A 19989-nucleotide genomic window follows, 5' to 3' on the forward strand; every position below is an offset into this window, starting at 1 on the left:
TTCATTGAACAAGATCCTGAACGCTGCCTTCCCACGATAGTTTCCTATCTATCTGAACACCTAGAAATTTGAACTGTTCAGTTTCACTAATCATATGCCCATTCTGTCAAATTAAAACGTCAAGTTTTTTTGAATTGTGTGTTAGAAACTGTAAAAACTGAGTCTTACTGTGATTTAGCGTTTGTTTATTTTCTACAAGCCATGAACTTAGGTAACTATTTGAAACGGAGACAATGTTGCACACAACATCCCTTGCTGCTAAGCTAATATCAACAGCAAACAGAAATATTTTAGAGTTACCCGTAATACTAGACGGCTTATCATTTATATAAATAAGGAACAGGAGTGTCCCCAACACTGATCCCTGGGACACCCCCTCCTCCCCCATTTGACCATACCCCACTCAGGTCCTACATCATAGCCATTCTCAATACTGAATAATGGCCTTTTGCTGTCTGTTGCTAAAGTAAGAGGTGAACCAATTCTGAGCTACTCCCCATATTCCGTAATCGTCCAACTTCTGTAGCAATATTTCGTGATCAACACAATCAAACGCCTTAGTTAAATAAAAAAAATATGCCTATAGTACGAAACCTTTCGTTTAACACATCCAGTACTTCATATTTAAAAAATAATATAGCACTTTTAGTTGTTAAACGACTTGTAAGGCCGAACTGTACATTTGATAGCAAATCGTGTGATATAAAATGACCAATTATCCTTACATACACAGCTTTTTCAATAACTTTTGCAAACACTGATGGCATAGAAATAGGTCTAAAATTATCTACATTATACCTTCCTCCCTTTTTAAAAAGCGGCTTTACTACTTCAATAGCTCAGAAAACTGACCATTCCTAAAGGAAAAATTACAAATGTGGCTAAATATAGGGCTAACATGTGCAGCACAGTACTGTAAATTCTGCTAAACACTCCATCATAACCATGAGAGTCCTTACTCTTCAGTGATTTAATTATTGACTCAATCTCGCTCTTGTCTGTATCACAGAAGAGTATTTCAGATATCAATCTCGGAAAGGCATTTTCCAAGAAAGTTATATGATTTCCTGTAGAAACTAAATTTTTATTTAGTTCACGGGCAATGTTCAGAAAATGATTGTTAAATATTGTACATATATCTGATTTATCAGTAACAGAAATATTTTTACTACGAATTGACTTTATATTGTTGACCTTGTGCTGCTGACCAGACACTTCCTTCACAAATGCCTGTATGGTATTAATTTTATCCTATGAATTAGCTATTCTATTTGCATACCACATACTCTTTGGCTTCCAAATACTGTTTGTAATGGACTCCTGTAGCATGATTGTGACTACTTCTAACATTTTGGTATAATTCCTGCTCTGTTCTACAAGATATCCGTATCCCACTATTCAGCCACCCAGGCTGCCTTTTACTGATAATACCCCGTTTAGAAAGTCCTAATGGGAAGTAACTCTCAAAGAGCATGAGAAATGTGTTAAGGAAAGCATTATATTTGTCACCTATGTTATTGGCACTATAAACATCCTGCCACTCTTTTCCTTGACGAGGTTTAAAAAACTTTCTATAGCCATTGGATTAACTTTCCTACATAGTTTGTAATTATACGTAACATTTGTTTGAGTACTAAAATTTGTGCATCATGACCTGAAAGTCTATTCACCCTTTTACGAACAGAATGCTCATCTAGTAATGAAGAATGAATAAAAATATTTTCTATTGCTGTGCTACTATTCCCCTGCACCCTAGTTGGAAAAAACATAGTCTGCATCAGAACATATGAATTTAGGAGATCTATCAACATCCTTTTTCTTGCACTGTCATACACAAAATTAATACTGAAGTCATCACATATAACTAATTTTTGGCACTTCACTTCCTATAAAGTGAATCAAGAACTCTCTAGCTTGAGCAGAAATGCCCTGAATTCAAAGTTTAGTTTCACTAAATTCAACTGCCCCTGAACAACATTCAAATATCTGTTCAGTGCAGTGCCGTGATACGACTATGGACTCAAATGGAATACTGTTTTTTACATACATGGCAACTCCCCCACTCCGGAAGGAACTCCTTGAAAAACAGCCAGCTTGTGGTCAACCCACACACTGTGATATCAAAATTGTAGGTCAGTGCAGTGATTCGGCCAGTTGCCCTGGCATTCATGGACAGAATTACTGGGGTGTTGTGCAGCAGGATAACGGCCGCCCATAGACTGCTGCTGTAGCCCAGAATGCTCTACAGAGTGCTGACACGTCGCCTTGGCCTGTTCGTTTACCAGATCTGTCTGCAATCGAGCACATATGGGATATCATCAGCCGACGACACCAGCGTCCACTAAAAACAGCGTTAACAGTCTCTGTATTGACCGACTAAGGCAACAGGCATGGAACTCAAACTCATGCACTGACGTCTGGCACGTGTCCAACACAGTGCATGCACATTTGCATGCTTGCATTCTGGGGGTTACACCGGTTAATAACGTAGCAGGGTTCTCCATTTGCAATGGCTTATGTAATGCTATGATATTGCAATGTGAATCACTTAAATACACTCCTGGAAATGGAAAAAAGAACACATTGACACCGGTGTGTCAGACCCACCATACTTGCTCCGGACACTGCGAGAGGGCTGTACAAGCAATAATCACACGCACGGCACAGCGGACACACCAGGAACCGCGGTGTTGGCCGTCGAATGGCGCTAGCTGCGCAGCATTTGTGCACCGCCGCCGTCAGTGTCAGCCAGTTTGCCGTGGCATACGGAGCTCCATCGCAGTCTTTAACACTGGTAGCATGCCGCGACAGCGTGGACGTGAACGGTATATGCAGTTGACGGACTTTGAGCGAGGGCGTATAGTGGGCATGCGGGAGGCCGGGTGGACGTACCGCCGAATTGCTCAACACGAGGGGCGTGAGGTCTCCACAGTACATCGATGTTGTCGCCAGTGGTCGGCGGAAGGTGCACGTGCCCGTCGACCTGGGACCGGACCGCAGCGACGCACGGATGCACGCCAAGACCGTAGGATCCTACGCAGTGCCGTAGGGGACCGCACCGCCACTTCCCAGCAAATTAGGGACACTGTTGCTCCTGGGGTATCGGCGAGGACCATTCGCAACTGTCTCCATGAAGCTGGGCTACGGTCCCGCACACCGTTAGGCCGTCTTCCGCTCACGCCCCAACATCGTGCAGCCCGCCTCCAGTGGTGTCGCTACAGGCGTGAATGGAGGGACGAATGGAGACGTGTCGTCTTCAGTGATGAGAGTCGCTTCTGCCTTGGTGCCAATGATGGTCGTATGCGTGTTTGGCGCCGTGCAGGTGAGCGCCACAATCAGGACTGCATACGACAGAGGCACACAGGGCCAAGACCCGGCATCATGGTGTGGGGAGCGATCTCCTACACTGGCCGTACACCACTGGTGATCGTCGAGGGGACACTGAATAGTGCACGGTACATCCAAACCGTCATCGATCCCATCGTTCTACCATTCCTAGACCGGCAAGGGAACTTGCTGTTCCAACAGGACAATGCACGTCCGCATGTATCCCGTGCCACCCAACGTGCTCTAGAAGGTGTAAGTCAACTACCCTGGCCAGCAAGATCTCCGGATCTGTCCCCCATTGAGCATGTTTGGGACTGCATGAAGCGTCGTCTCACGCGGTCTGCACGTCCGGCACGAACGCTGGTCCAACTGAGGCGCCAGGTGGAAATGGCATGGCAAGCCGTTCCACAGGACTACATCCAGCATCTCTACGATCGTCTCCATGGGAGAATAGCAGCCTGCATTGCTGCGAAAGGTGGATATACACTGTACTAGTGCCGATATTGTGCATGCTCTGTTGCCTGTGTGTATGTGCCTGTGGTTCTGTCAGTGTGATCATGTGATGTATCTGACCCCAGGAATGTGTCAATAAAGTTTCCCCTTCCTGGGACAATGAATTCACGGTGTTCTTATTTCAATTTCCGGGAGTGTATGTTAGCTAGACAAATGTATTCTCGAAATTTCACTACTGAACATTAATTACTTTTTTAGTGTTGCGGTTTTTTTCTGTCTGTGTATGTGAAGAACACCTGAAACATTAGAAAACCACTTCTGGCCTGGACTACAGAATTCATACACTGTGAGTTAAATTACTGATTTGGCCATTGGTGGACTCTGTGCTTTGCGCCAGTGGAAAGCAGGGAAAACGGCCACTCTTTGACCCACACTATACACCTACAATCAGCCACTAATACTGTCCCATTTCTCCGTTGTTTAGCCCATGAAAGACATGACGCTTTAAGTGTTATCCTGAGTCACGGCCTTTTGCGAGATACCCCAGCACAAATATCGTTTGCATGGAGTTGCCTTTGTAACTTTCACTCAGAAACCTGTTGAGATACATTGCCTGCGTTGTTGCTCAGACTGCCATCGACAAGGCATGACTCCCCTCTCCATCCCCTCTCACTCTGGATATATTTACGACCACTGGTGTTTTGTGTCGTACGACAAGCGGTACGCATGTTGGACGTTTCACGTTGATGCAATTAGCAAGTAGGGCAATTTATTCACGGTGTGCTTGTGGACACTTGCAAAGCAGTTGTCCCATTCTGTCAGCAAACGTACAGCACTGACTGCAGACAGACACCTGCGAGAGCAGCGGAGGAGCGGGGCGTGCGCCCGGGCCGCCACCAACACCACCTGCATTTCCAGACGCCAGCTGGAATCGTTTGTTAATTGTGATCAACTACAGCAGTTTAAAACATTATTATCTCTAGCTTTTTACTGTGATGCCATTTTAGTGAATGATGGAAGGCTTGGTTCCACACTGGTTTGATGCAGTTGCCGCAACTACCTCTCCTGTCACACCCATTTGATCTGACAGTCATACTTGGACCAAACGTCCTCAGCTATCTCACGTATGTACTGCAGTCTCTGTCTTCCACTACAGTTTTTCACCCTGCTTCACTGTCCAGGATATTCTTGCACTTACACGTTTGCACTCATCACCGATTCCACAGGGAGCTTCCGCTGTTAAGAGAGTCAAATCAATAAGAAACTATCTGCATCACTGATGGCAGAACATTTTTGCTATATTTGATCTATTCATTACGTTACTGATGGACTGGTAAAGAAGTTAGCCCTAGTTAAATCCATTGATTTCTCTAACTGATATTCAGCTATAACCACAAATATTGAAGAAAGAAAATAATTTTACGTTGACTGCCTTTTAATCTGTTAATGTACATGAGCTCACCTATAGCCAAGAATAACCCAAACGACATTTAGTTAAAGAGTGAATATGACACAATTTGAAGCTTCACTTTGCCGGCCGCGGTGGCAGTGCGGTTCTAGGCGCTGCAGTCCGAACCGCGGGACTGCTACGGTCGCAGGTTCGAATCCTGCCTAGGGCATGGATGTGTGTGATGTCCTTAGGTTAGTTAGGTTTAAGTAGTTCTAAGTTCTAGGGGACTGATGACCTCAGATGTTAAGTCCCATAGCGCTCAGAGCCATTTGAACCATTTTGAAGCTTCACTTTCCATTGAAATTCATAATCCTCACTTGTGACCACGAGATGAGCTAGTCTGTCGTACAGGCGTCGGAGAACTGAGGCGGAGTCACCAATGGCGTCCAGACAGCAGGTGGCAGACAGCTGCTTCCAGCCGCCTCAGGCCATAAGGCTACGGGCAGGCAGCCTGCACCGACGTACAAGTGCCACCTGCGACGCCAAAGAGCTCCAGTGGAGCCGTTTTCCTCACATTGCTCCTCTCCGTGGTCTTACGAGTAAATCTGTTGCTTTCTCTGCCCGTTTGAACTGAACCTCAGGACTATCTTGAGTAGATATTCGTCTCTCATTCTGTTCACACACGGTTTCCGTATGTCTACATGTTCCGCTGCTTCCTCACCGATGACAAGCACATCCAACTCATTATAAACTTTACGATTTTTAATGAAATCGCTTCTTGTGTAGCTCTTCACTCTCGTCAACAATCTCACCTGCAGGATTGTTGCTAAGAAGAACTACGCACTGCTTCTTCGGAAATGCGTGACTTTCCAGAGGAACAGCCACTGTGGTGACTGCAATCGTTATGAACTACTTGAAATATATTCCTAGTTGTGAACAGGAAAAACTTGTCAACTTACAGGGGAATAACAAAAACAAGAATTTGCGCCAGATTGGGACTAGAATCCGGATTTCCTGCTCTACACGACTGGTTGTCTTAACCACTTTGTTTATCCACGAATGACTATCAGGCGGACCCAGACTTCCACATGTCAACGCTCCTGCGTCACAACCTAACGGACATTACACCGTTCTTCTCAACAAAACAGGTACTGCAGTACCGTATTTGTCTGCCGATGGCAGGGAGAGACTTTCAATTAAAATTTCCTCCCCTGCAAAGTCATTACATAATGTGTGTATGAGTACCGGTTACGATGGGGGATTTCGACCGACGGTTCGGCCGAGGGTCTCGCACGGATAGCCACACCAGCTGAGGCGGCTGCTCGCATAAAGTGCGGAATCTGGGTTCCACTCCCGGTCCGGCACAAATTCTCATTGTTGTCATTCCCTTTTACAGCTGGCGGTTGTTCGTATTTGCAACTGCAAATCTTTCCTTGTCCTTATCCGACCCTCACTTCCATAAGAAGTAGTGACGTCGCTATACTGTTATAGTTTTAGAAAGTACAGCTTTTGTATTTTTTCCAGTTTTCCAGTATTCTATGTATAGTTCCACACATTACACGAAATTTGCGCAACTTTACATCCGTATCATTATCGTAAACATAACTCACTTCGTAGCCCAGACGTGACACCTGCACGGTACAAGAGTGCTACGGCGCCAAATGTTGGTGTCGCGACGTTTCTGCCGGAGCGCGCATCGTCAGGAGTGCTCACCTGCTCGGCGGCGCGCATGACGCGCAGCATGTTGAGCCCCGCCAGCTTGCGCAGGTCCGCTTCGGACCAGCGGCCGGTGGCCAGCAGGTGCGCGAACAGCGCCGGGTAGGCAGACGCGTCGTCCAGGCCGCGCGGCGTGCTGCGGGCAGACAGAGGTGGCGCAAGCTCTGTGTGCACGCGCCAAGTGCGGCCGGCGTTTGTGGCCCACTGCGCCAGCGCACTTAGCTGTTTGCATTAGAGAAGTGCACTCAGCCGTCTAATGCACTGCTGAAACTGATCAGTGGCTTCACACGGAACGTGTTGCATATTTAGCAACAAAAAATCTCAACAAATTTAAGCTAAATTAGTCGAAAAGCATTTGTTGTGGCGGGCGTGAAATATAATTTTTCCCTGCTATCTTTTATTAAACGTAAAAGCAAACTTCGCAGTTCTTGTTGCGGTATCGAGTTCGAACACCTGTTTTCATAATTAGCGTTAAATTGCTTCTGTCCAAGATCAGCAGGAGTCGGTATTACGAAAATTTGGCCAATGTCTCTTTTGTTATACGACATTAAGCATTGGATTCAAACATATATGCGCGGTACCTTAGTAAATTGAACTAATAAACGTGCCTATATGATTGCGGTTGATTTATATTTTTGTCAGATCTATCCCCAAAATTATCTCTGCAGATTTTTCTACTATGTTAGCAGAATGATTACGAAAGTACAAGAGAATACAATATTTTTAAAATGTGTTCGAATAAAGCTAGGCCTACGATCAAAAGTAGGCTGTAGGAAACAGTAACAACTCTATTCGTATTAATACAATGTACATTACAGGCCAGGTTTCGCCAGCAATGACAAATAATAGTCTCCTGGTAACGTTAATGATTACTTAATGAAAGGTCGTACGTTCGGTACTTGCATAGTGCATAATTTTTTTTTTTTCTTTTTGTAATTATATTGTGTGGAAAAAGTACAACTTATTATTGTGAACATCGTAAATATAAGTTTAAACCTTACTGTACAGTGTATGAAGTCACATTTTTTTACCAGTCATGATAACTTAGTGCGGTACCACTCCCTATTTCTCATTTTATGTGCTGAAATTGTCAGTTTTATCTCTAAGATTTATGTTTTGTAATTAAATTACCATTAAACAAACCATCCTATTCGCTGTTCTGACTTTTTTTTCAAGTGGACTAAAACTAAGTAAGAGATGTGTACGAAGGAGACAAAGACAAAAGGCCATAAATGAATAAAAATACAGTTATTTTGTTGAGTTTCAGTAACCTTTCCCATAGCGACCAAAATGAACCCCAAAACAAGAAAACGTATAAGGACTTACGCTGCAGTGGTCGAACATTGAAATTAAAAAAAAGAAAATAAAAGAAACTTGGCCTTAAGATCCTCCTGACAGTAGCATGGAATTAGCTCAGTTAGGTGTAAACAGCAGTCTTGCGCTCACCATCACATGGAACTTCTAAACATCATTTCTCTCACTACCAATAAGGAAACATCGTTCCAGGTTTGGTGATGGATTTGTTCACCAAATTAACATTAATTTTACTTTCAAATAAATGATATATCACTTTATGAATATACGCTACTGACCATTAAAATTGCTACACCAAGAAGAAATGCAGATCATAAACGGGTACTCATTATACTAGAACTGACATGTGATTACATTTTCACGCAATTTGCGTGCATAGATCCTGAGAAATCAGTACCTGGAACAACCACCTCTGGCCGTAATAACAGCCTTGATACGCCTGGGCATTGAGTCAAACAAAGCTTGGATAGCGTGTAGAGGTACAGCTGCCAATGCAGCTTCAACATGATACCACAGTTCATCAAGAATAGTGACTGGCGTATCCTGATGAGCCAGTTGCTCGGCCACCATTGACCAGACGTTTTCAGTTGGTGAGAGATCTGGAGAATGTGCTGACCAGGGCAGCAGTCGAACATTTTCTGTATCCAGAAAGGCCCATACAGGACCTGCAACATGCGGTCGTGCATTATCCTGCTGAAATGTACGGTTTCGCAGGGATGTAATGAAGGGTAGAGCCACGGGTCGTAACACATGTGAAATGTAACATCCACTGTTCAAAGTTCCGTCAATGCGAACAAGAGGTGACCGAGACGTGTAACCAATGGCACCCCATGCCACCACGCCAGGTGATACACCAGTATGGCGATGACGAATACACGCTTCTAATGTGCGTTCACCGCGATGTCGCCAAAGACGGATGCGACCATCATGATGCTGTAAACAGAACCTGGATTCATCAGAAAAAAATGACGTTTTGCCATTCGTGCACCCAGGTTCGTCGTTGAGTACACCATCGCAGGTGCTCCTGTCTGTGATGCAGCGTCAAGGATAACCGCAGTCACGAGGCCGTTGGGATCCAGCACGGCGTTCCGTATTACCCTCTTGAACCCACCGATTCCATATTCTGCTAACAGTCATTGGATCTCGACCAACAGGAGCAGCGGTGTCGCGATACGATAAACCGCAATCGCGATAGGCTACCATCCGACGATTATCAAAGTCGGTAACGTGATGGTACGCATTTATCCTCCTTACACGAGGCATCGCCACAACGTCTCACCAGGCAACGCCAGTCAACTGCTGTTTGTGTATGAGAAATCGGTTGGAAACTTTCCTCATGTCAGCAAGTTGCAGGTGTCGCCACCGGCGCCAACCTTGTGTGAATGCTCTAAAAAGCTAATCATTTGCATATCACAGCATCTTCTTCCTGTCGGTTAAATTTCGCGTCTGTAGCACGTCATCTTCGTGGTGTAGCAATTTTAATGGCCAGTAGTGTGTATATATATATATATATATATATATATATATATATATATATATATATATCATTACACTTTATGAATGTAAATCATATGCTGGAAAAGTCACTGCAGCAGAGATGTTGGCAACTGAGGTATTATTCTGCTTAAAACTTCGAAAATACACAACACTTCCTGCGCTTCACAAGTATCGCTTGGGCACACAATGGCTGCTAATGCCACGTGACGCGGTTTCAGTCAGTCCTGAGCTGCGGACGGCAGCAGACACAGGGGGCCAGGGCGGCCATGCTTCCATTTGTACTGAGCTGGATGCGTGGCCGCCGCCGCCGCTGCCGCCGCGACTGCGCAGTAGCCCGGGCGCTCGCGTGGCTGCTTTGTCCAGCAGGACTGCAGCTTCGTCGGTAGCAGTGGTCCGAAGGTCAGGTTTCAGCGGCCAAGAAGTGGCGTGCGTGCAGGCAGCGTGGAGTCGAGGAAAGGCACATTATGAAGGGTAGGAAGTGTATTGCTCATTGTGCAGGGAAAGTAATTTTGTAAAGTATGAGGATTGATTTGTGTAGGCTATTGGTTTTCAGCACACAGTTTAGCGATGGTGGTTTTGTTCCTTTGACTGGCACTAACGTTGTGAATGAAATAACTCATACCTGTTGTGAAATTTGTATACCTAACTTTAAAGTCTGCATAAGCCTGAATATACGCTTCATCTACCTGCCGAGAAGACGGTAAGTCAGTATAATTTTGAGAACTTTATGATCTTTTCCGATGTGTTAATATCCAGTAGTCACCCTCAAGTGGACTGCAATCTCAGTACAAATGAGCCCTGTATCGTGAATACCTGGTACCATTAGTAGGGGGAGCACTTCGTAGAATCAATCACAATGGCTGAGTTCTACACATGCGGAATGGTTAACAATTGTTGGTTGAAGACAGTGAAGATGCGAAAACCATTCAGAATATTTGGATGTTGAATGAGACGATTTTCCACTCTTGTGGGGACGAGAAAGGGCAGCACATCCGCTACTGGTCTTCAGGGAATCCTGAGCAGCTCCTCCACTCTCCAACAGCACCTACTATACTACTTACTGCGCAGTGTCGAGCTCGGTGTAACACGCCGTTCGTTTTTTGAGTACAAAAGAGATGTTACTGCTGATGTGACATTTGAACATTATGTCAATTTGTTAGATACAATTCTCGCTCCTAGACTTCATACACTTCCAAATCTTGGAACTCAGTGTACCTGATTTCAATAGAATTGAACCATCTCACACATTTCCATGCATTATGTGTTAGCTGCGAAATGTTTGTTCAAGGATCGCATAACTTCATTGAACACGGACATCGCTTGGTGGCCTTAGTCTTAACTTCTTTCAGTTTGTGATCTCTCTTGATGGGTATATCTGAAGACCGTAGCGTAACAGACTACACCAAGAACCCCCTATCCCAGCTCTAGACATGTTTCAATCTCAAGTAAAATTTTGTAACATTTCTTCGTTTTGTTCGTAGTTATTTCAAAGTTAACCACTTCACTGCACCACTTTGTATTAAATACACTTGTGAGAGAAAACACTATGGCCACCTGTTTAAACTCGTGAGTCCACTTTTAGAACACAGTACATCTACGTTTACATCTACACAGATACTCTGCGGTGCGGATGGTACACTGTACCACTACTTTTTCATTTTCTTTCCCGTCGCACTCGCAGATAGGGTGAGGGAATAACGACTGACTCTGTGCATCCGTATGAGCCCTAATTTCTACTATCTTATCTTCGTGGTCCTTATGCGCAATGTATGTTGGAGGCAGCAGAGTCGTTCGGCAGTCAGCTTTATACACCGGTTCTCTAATTTTTCTCTGTAGTGTTTCACGAAAATAATGTCAAGCTGGACGCTGTTAATACTGTGTCCGAACATTACTGGTATGATTTTCCTACTCATTCGCATTAACGTACATTTTCCTACACTTAGGGATAGGTGTCGACCATCACACCAAATGGAAATTTTTTCTGAGTCCTCTTGTACCTTCCTACAGTCACTCAACATCGACACCTTACCGTACATCACGGCATCATCATCTAACTAGCTCAGACTTCTGCCCACCCTGTCTGCCAAAATGCGTATGGAGAACCACAGCCGTCTTATCACGCTTCCCTGTGGCGCTCTTGTCCCTGATGAACACTCGCCATTGAGGACAACATACTGGATTCTATTATTTAAGAAGTTTTCGTACCGATTACAGCAGTGATCATCGATGACATGGATTCGACAAGTCCTTCTACAGCTGCATACACAGTCCACAGGCCACTGCAGGGTGCATGGTGGTTTCTGGAGGTACGTGGCACGACATGACCATCATGAGTTACGCAATACAGATTGGTGAAATAGGAGCAAAGAGCTCGTGGCTTATAGCACCTTGTATATGTTCCATCAGGGTCAGATCAGGCAATATTAGTGCCGAAGTCAAAATCGTGAGTTCACTATGATGCTGCTCAAACAGCTATAGCACAAATCGGTCTTTGTGACACTGACAGTTATTCTGCTATAACATGCAGTCGCCACCAGGGAAGATTTAAACAATGAAATGAGCGATCTGCAATATTGTTCACATAGCCCACAGCTGTCATTATATCATAGCTCCCATGGAAGGCTAGGTGAATGCCCCTTGCAACATAATGTTGACTATAAGTAACTGTTTATCTAGATGACTGTGTATCCAGACACGACCCTCAACCTGGTGCAACAAGAAATTTAACTCATCCAACCGAGCAGTGTGTAATCTTCCACCCATGGTCCACTTTCGATGATCCCATGCCCACTGATCGTAAGAGAAGTCGTCAACCTGAGAACACGTAGGGTTCGTCTGCTGCAGGACGCTACCTTGCGTACTGCGATGCGTCCTGAAAACTTGGCTTCACTAACACCATAGCGTGTTGTCAGATCTGGCACAGATCGCCGCCTATCCTAGTTCGCAATGAGGACAACTCCACGTTCTGATATGGGCCTTAGACGTCCAACACCTTGTCACCTCCCCACGGTTTCACAGTCCTCCACCACTTGCCGCGATAACAGCGCCTGAACAGCCAACCAGGCTCGGCCTCTCCAAATTCATGATCATAGGCGATGGACCATAACAATCTGCCACTTGCCAAAGTTTCTTACGTCAGTGGCTTTCCCAATTTGCGACCTGTATCATGGGTGTAATGATTCTTCATTCCTCTCTGCTCCACTCATACAAAGGTATATTCCTTACTGTGCCACTTGCAGGTGGCATTCAGCCGCTCAGTGAGAAGTGGTCATAATATTTTGGTTCCTCGCTGCATACACTGCCAATGTTGGTTCACTGTGCGTACGCAAAGGTAATTCATACCAAATGAGTGACTTATATCCAACTTTATTTGAAGATTGAGTTGATAGACAAATGGTATATGCCTTAATGCCTCTTACATTGTTTACATCACCCCTGCATGCAATACATGATGATGGCGGCTGAGCTGTGGCACAGTCTTCCTCAAAGAGAGTTTCATGAGAACAGTGTCACCTATTACTCAAAAATTCCAAATTAAGTTCGCAGAGCACCTTTGTTACAATCACATATGGGCTTCATTGACATAATAGGCTGCTAGCAGCGCCTCTCTGAATTCTTTTGTGGCTATTTTTATGCCTATTTTACTCAAAGTGCCGGTACAGAACTGATCTTGGTACCATCTTGTGTGAAGTTTCATCTACCAATGTGCTGCGTTCCCCCAGACACCTTCCATCAAATTTAAGTGCTCCAATGAAGAGCTCCACATTGCTTCCACTGATCATGTGATCTGACCCATTCGACATTTACTGTATTTCTTTCCCCTAATTCCATCAGTTATTTACTAATGCTTCCCTTGAAATTCTCAGTACCTGTGGTACTTTAAATTTATCCATATCTCAGTTCCTTCATTTCCTATATTTGTGCAGTCTCTTTCGTTTTAATTTGCAGTTTATAATTAATAGGTTATGATCGGAATCCACATATGTGTTGAAGTATATCTGTGCAGTCTCTTTCGTTTTAATGTGCAGTTAATAGTTAATAGGTTATGATCGGAACCCACATACGTGTGGAAGTGTTTTGCAGTCTAAAATCTACATTAGAAATTTGTGTTACCATTATGTAATCTATCTGAAACCTTCCAGTGTCTCCAGTGCTCTTCGACAAACACAACCTTATCTCATCATCCTTAAACCAAGTAATGACTATAATTAAACTGTGCTCTGTGCAAAATTGTACTGTGCAGTTTTCCCATTCATTGCTTTCCTCTTCTCTGTTGCTGCAAACTTACTTTGAAGTGGGCATGTTTCACGCCGTGCAGCATTGTTCTTCATAGATATGACATTGTTCTTGATAGATATGACGACTTAACATACCAATGAAGAACAATCCGACATCACAATGCATCAACAAAAGCGTAACTGTACTGGGAAAAGTATCCCCACTGACAGCAACATCGCCATAAACTGTTTTCAGCAGTGGTTCATCATTTGTGTTAGGCATGTTCATTTATGGGACTGGGTAACAATGAGATGTATGCACCTGGTATGTATGCAGGACTTGGTGGAACAGATGTTGAACGCTATAGAGTATGACTCTAGTATCAGCACCAGGCAGTTGGCCCACCAACATGGGGTAAGCGATACTGCCTAGTGGTAGGTTCTGCAAGATAACTGCCACTATCTGTAGCACTTACATGCAGGGACTTGCATCCACAGTGACAGAAGTGTCGCTGGTCCTCATACAGGCCCCATGTTACTGGGACTTCTGTCATTCATCCTATTCACAAATGATGCTAACTTTATGATGAGCAATATCGTTCATCTTCCCTACACACATCTGCAGACTATGGAGAATCTCCATGGTATAGTGGCAGCAAGTCATCAGCATTTTCTGAGTCTCAAACTGTGGCCAGGAGTTATTGACGACCGTTTTGTGGGACCTGATCTCCTATAATGCCTCACAGGCGAGACATGTCTGCACTTTCTATGAGTGGCTCTGAAGTCCTTGTTCGAAGATGTGCCTTTTGCATTATCAAGGATAATGTGCCTAATGAATGATGATGTGCAAGCTCACTTCTACATTTCCTTATGGAGGCTTCTTGGCAACATCTATCCCAGCTGATGCATAGGACGAATTGGTCACGTTGCATGTCCTGGCTGTAGCCGAATGTCAACCCTTTAGATTTCTACATCTAGGGGGACCTGAAAGAAGTAATGTATGCTGTGCCCATCTGGGATATGCAGGCCGTGGAATAATGCTTCCGTACTTCCTGTGAAGCCACTCAGTTGCAGGACAGATCATTTGTATGTGTGAATCAGTCAGTGCTGTGTTCTGTTTGAGCATGCTTGGAGGTCCATAGAGCCACCTTGTCCAATTGTGCTCTTATCATAGGATGTCATCACAGTATTGTACTGTGCAGACATGATGAATTAATAAGTACCCTGTCGCACAGACACTGTGCGTTTCTGGTCATATGTCAATATTTGCTTCTTATCTTCTAAGGGATCATTTCCTGCACTTTGTCCCCAGTTAGTTAAATCACCCTACACTGTTCTCCAGTTTACAAAAAAGGTAAAATGTAATTCTTTCTTTTATAGCTGTCGTTCCCATTACTTTTGTGTGTCCTGTTAGCTCTCATACAAAATATTACTATGTAAAATATACCATGTCTTAATGTAACAATCCATGGACATTGCCACTGGAAGGGTGGCTTAAATACCTCAGTGATACAGGTAGTCATACCGCAGGTGCAACTACGATGAAGGGGTATCTGTTGAGAGGCCAGACAAACATGTGGTTCCTGAAGAGGGGCAGCACCCTTTTCAGCAGCATCAATCAAAGTAGCCTTGGTGTGCTGGTACTGTCAACAGCTGAAAGGAAGGAGAAACTACATCTGTAATTTTTCCAGAGGCATGAAGCGCTGTTTTAATGTTGATGGCATACTCTGGGGTAAAATATCCAGAGGTAAAATTGTTCCCCATTTGGATCTCTGGTGGGGTTGCTCCGGAGAATGTTGTCATCAGGAGAAACAAAACTGGCATTCTACAGATCGGAGCAAGGAATGTTAGATCACTTAATCACGCAGATAGGTTAGAAAATTTAACAAGGAAACGGACAGGTTGGAGTTGCATGTAGTGGGAAATACTGAAGTTCAGTGGTAGGAGGAATAGGACTTCTGGTGAGGTGAATACAAGTTTATAAATGCAAAATGAAGGAAGTGTAATGCAGGAGTAGATTTAACAATTAATAAGCTAATGGGACTGTGGATAAGCTACTATGAACAGCATAGTGAGCACATTATCATGGCCAAGACAGACACAAAGCCAACATCCACCACAGTTGTACAAGTTTATACGACTATGGGCTGGGGGAAAGGAATGAAAAAGGAAGCTACTTGGTAGAATTTTCTACGGAGCGTAATTTAATAATTGCTAGCACCCGGTTTAAGAATTATGAAAGAAGATTGTATATCTGAAAATATGTGAAAGAGACTTGGAGACACAGGAAGGTTTCAGACTAACTATGTAACGGTAAGACGGAGATTTCAAAATCAGATTTTAAATTGTAAGACCTTTCCAGGAGCAAAAGTGGACTCTGACCACAATTTATTAGCTATGGACTGTAGATTAAAACTAAATAAATTGCAAAAGCGTAGGACATTAAGAAGGTGGGAATTGGGAAAGCTGAAAAACCAGTCGTTGTTTAAGGTTTCAGAGGGAGCACTGGTTTAACGAATGACTAAAACACAGGAAAGGAATACAGTACAAGACAAATGGGTAGCTTTGAGAGGTGAAATAGTGAAGGCAGCAAAGGATCAAGTACCCAAAAGGACAAAGCCTGGTAGAAATCCTTGGATAAGGTCAGTTGATGAAAGGAGAAAATATAAAAACGGAGGAAATGAAACAGGCAAAAGCGAGATTGACAGGAAGAGCAAAATGGCTGACTAGGAATGGCTACAGGAGAAATCTAAGGATTTAGATGCATTTCACTAGGGTAAAAACAGATACTTCATTCAGGAAAATTAAAGCCCTTAGGAGAAAAGAGTAGCAACTACATGAACATCACGAGCTCAGATGGAAAACCAGTCTTAACCAAAGAAGGAAAGCTGAGAAGTATGTAGAGTGAATATACCAGGGAGAGAAAATTAAAAGCAGTATTATACAAATGGAAGAAGAGGTACGTAAAGATGAGATGGGAGGTGTGATATTGCGAGAAGGATTTGACAGAGCAGTGGAAGACCTAAGTTGAAACAAGCCTCTGGGGGTAGATGACATTCCGTCTGCCTTTGGAGAGCCAGCCGCTCCAAAACTCTCCCATTTGGTGCGCAAGATGTATGATACGTGCAAAATACCCTCAGACTTCAGCAAGAATGTAATAACTCCCATGCCAAAAAAAGCAGGTGCTGTCAGTCGTGAATATTACCGAACTATCAGTTTAATAAGTCACGGCTGCAAAATACTAATACGAATTCTTCATAGAAGAATGGAAAAACTGATAGAAGCCGATCTCACGGAAAATCAGTTTGGATTTCGGAGAAATTTAGGAACACAAGACGCAATACTGATCCTACGACTTATCTTTCGAAGATAGGTTACGGAAAGACAACCTACATTTATAGCGTTTGTAGACGTAGAGACATCTTATGGTAATGTTAACTGAAATAATCTCTGAAATTCTGAAGGAAGCATGGGTAAAATACAAAGATCGAAAGGTGACTTACAACTTGTACAGTAACTAGATGGCAGCTGAAAGAGTCGAGGGTTATAAAAGGGATGCAGTGCTTGAGAAGTGAGTGAGGCAGGACTGTACCCTATCAGCAATGTTATTCAATCTGCACATTGAGCAAGCTGTAAGGAAACCTACGAAAAATTTAAAGTTCAGGGAGAAAAAATAAAAACATTGAGGTTTGTCGTTGACACTGTAGTTCCGTCAGAAACAGCAAAAGACTCGGAAGAACAGTTGAACTGAATGGGCAGTATCTTGAAAGGAGGACGAAACATGTACAGCAGTAAAAGCAAAACAATAATAATGAAATGCAGCCGAATGAAACGAGGTTAAGCTGAGGGATTTATATTAGGAAACGCGACTCTGAAAGTGATAGATAAGAATTGTTATTTGAGCAGCAAAATAACTGAGGATGGCCGAAGTAGAGGTGATATAAAATGTAGACTGGCAATAGCAAGCAAAGCGTTTCTGAAGAAGAGAAATTCGTCAACATTGAATATAGATTTATGTGTTAGGAAGCCTTTCCTGTAAGTATTTGTATGGAATGGTGCCATGTATAGAAACGAAACGTGGACAATAAACAGTTTAGACAAGAAGAGGACACAAGCCACAACAGCTCAGCCCCGCCGAGACTTAAGGATCGGTACAGTTTTATTCTTTGTCGTCCATAGGAACGCTTTATAATGTTTTACAAGTTCTCGAGTTAGCAGCCAAGTTGTAATATAGTCACCGGCCACTGTGGCCAAGCGGTTCTAGGCGCTACAGTCTGCTACGGTCGCAGTTTTGAGTCCTGCCTCGGGCATGGATTTGTGAGATGTCCTTAGGTTAGTCTGGTTTAAGTAGTTCTAAGTCTAGTGGACTGATGACCTCAGGTGTTATGTTCCATAGTGCTTAGAGCGATTTGAACCATTTTTATAATATAGTCTTCATGCGATATTTCATCAGCAGCGCTGGAAGGTAGATAACAAAGTGTAAGCCCCATAACAAATGTCAACATTTCGGTAACTGTATTAGTGTACGCATGAGGTCTTGGCCAGAGACACATTTCTAGGCCTAGCGTCTAGTCTACTAATGCAGGAGACTTCCTCAAAGCTAAAGAGACTTCGTTAATTGATTCGCGAATAGAAACAAGCTTGGAAAGCCGAACAACCGCGCACTGGCTGCCAGGTAACGTAACTCGACAACCGGCAGTGTGTGGGGGGCAGCTTCAGAGCTCGTACTGCAGCTGAGTTGGCGCTGTTCACTTCATTTAGCACTAAGATCCATGGTTTGTCAACTTTCAGCGTTTCTAGTTCTCTGATGAAGTTGTTTTTGTATGCTTGATTTCTATGGCCTCTCTGTAGTAGCATAGTAACGATTTGACTTCAATAAAGTTCCAATATTAGAAAATTGAATGTGATAGTTCCCTGATCCCAATGCATGATCTGATACCATCAGTTTATCTATGTTGCCCACACAGCTGTTACTTTTTGTTAGTTGAGTCAGGCGTTAATTTTTATTTTAGTAGCTAGTAGTATTGGCCGCACCGACTCTAGCACACTTTGTTTACATTTGTGTCATCATGTGACCCAGATTGGGTATTACAGAATCTTGTCCCTTTCCCTTCTCACCTTCATCCCTCCCGCTCCCAACCTCTCTCCAGCCGATCTCTGCATACTATTAAAATGAGGCAGCCTAAACAGAATATGTAGACCATTATCGTAAACAGAATGTAGTTTCAATAAATGAAATAAACTGAAAACAATCCAACTACCCTCATTCTAGTGTGATAATGATACGTAAAATGTCCAGATCTGCAGAAAAAATTACGTAACCTTCACAGATGCTAAAGTCAAAAATATTGGCTCCTGATTTGCGTGCACCACCCGCCCACCCATCCACTCACCCACACACCCACTCACCCCCCCCCCCCCCCCCCCACACACACACGCATGTAGAAGCACACAAAAACAAAACTTCCTGACGGACGTGACTCAAGGAGACTTCCTGCATATCATGCGGACTCATACTACTTACACTATGCGCATAGCAAGTTAGTTTTCATTCTACAGACACCCTAACATTGCCCATGAACACATGACGAGAGAGGGGAAGTGATAGTCAACATTATTTGTCAAAACAGGTTAAAACCAGTTTATAGGGTGGGAGATAATAATAGTTATTTCACAAGATGATACAAAGTCGAGTGCACTTCATTGATGAAGTAAAATTCATCACTTTTGCTTTTGCATAGTAGAAAGGCATTTCACAATGTTGTTACTCAGAAACGTATCGACATGGAGACTACAAAATGCAATAAAGTCGAGTCCAACACCTGAGAACTCTCTTTTTATTACACTATAAAATAAAAATCGCGAAATATCCTTGAATTTATCTCTTCAAAGTCTTTCGAGTGTAAATTAGTGAATAAGCTGTGAGAATTCTAATAACGATGCATGTTGTGCGATATTTCAACAAGCCTCTTCATTTCATTTGACTTTCGGTTTGACTAATATGAAACACACGTATCAATGATGCATCAGCAAACCAAAACTCGCAGACAAAGCGTTTCTGAAAATCTCAACTTG

General features: G+C 43.5%; 1 protein-coding gene across 1 annotated transcript in view; it reads right to left on the reverse strand.

Annotated features, from left to right (window-relative positions):
* Positions 1-19989, reverse strand: part of LOC124798081 (dipeptidase 1-like) — a 200103-nt gene that overhangs the window by 10475 nt on the left and 169639 nt on the right. The window contains exon 10 of the mRNA XM_047261322.1: positions 6884-7022. Within this exon, the coding sequence (XP_047117278.1) occupies positions 6884-7022 (139 nt within the window). The remainder of the gene's footprint in view (positions 1-6883; positions 7023-19989) is intronic.

The sequence above is a fragment of the Schistocerca piceifrons genome, chromosome 5 (genome assembly GCF_021461385.2).
Source record: "Schistocerca piceifrons isolate TAMUIC-IGC-003096 chromosome 5, iqSchPice1.1, whole genome shotgun sequence".
In the NCBI taxonomy this organism is placed as follows: Eukaryota; Metazoa; Arthropoda; class Insecta; order Orthoptera; family Acrididae; genus Schistocerca; species Schistocerca piceifrons.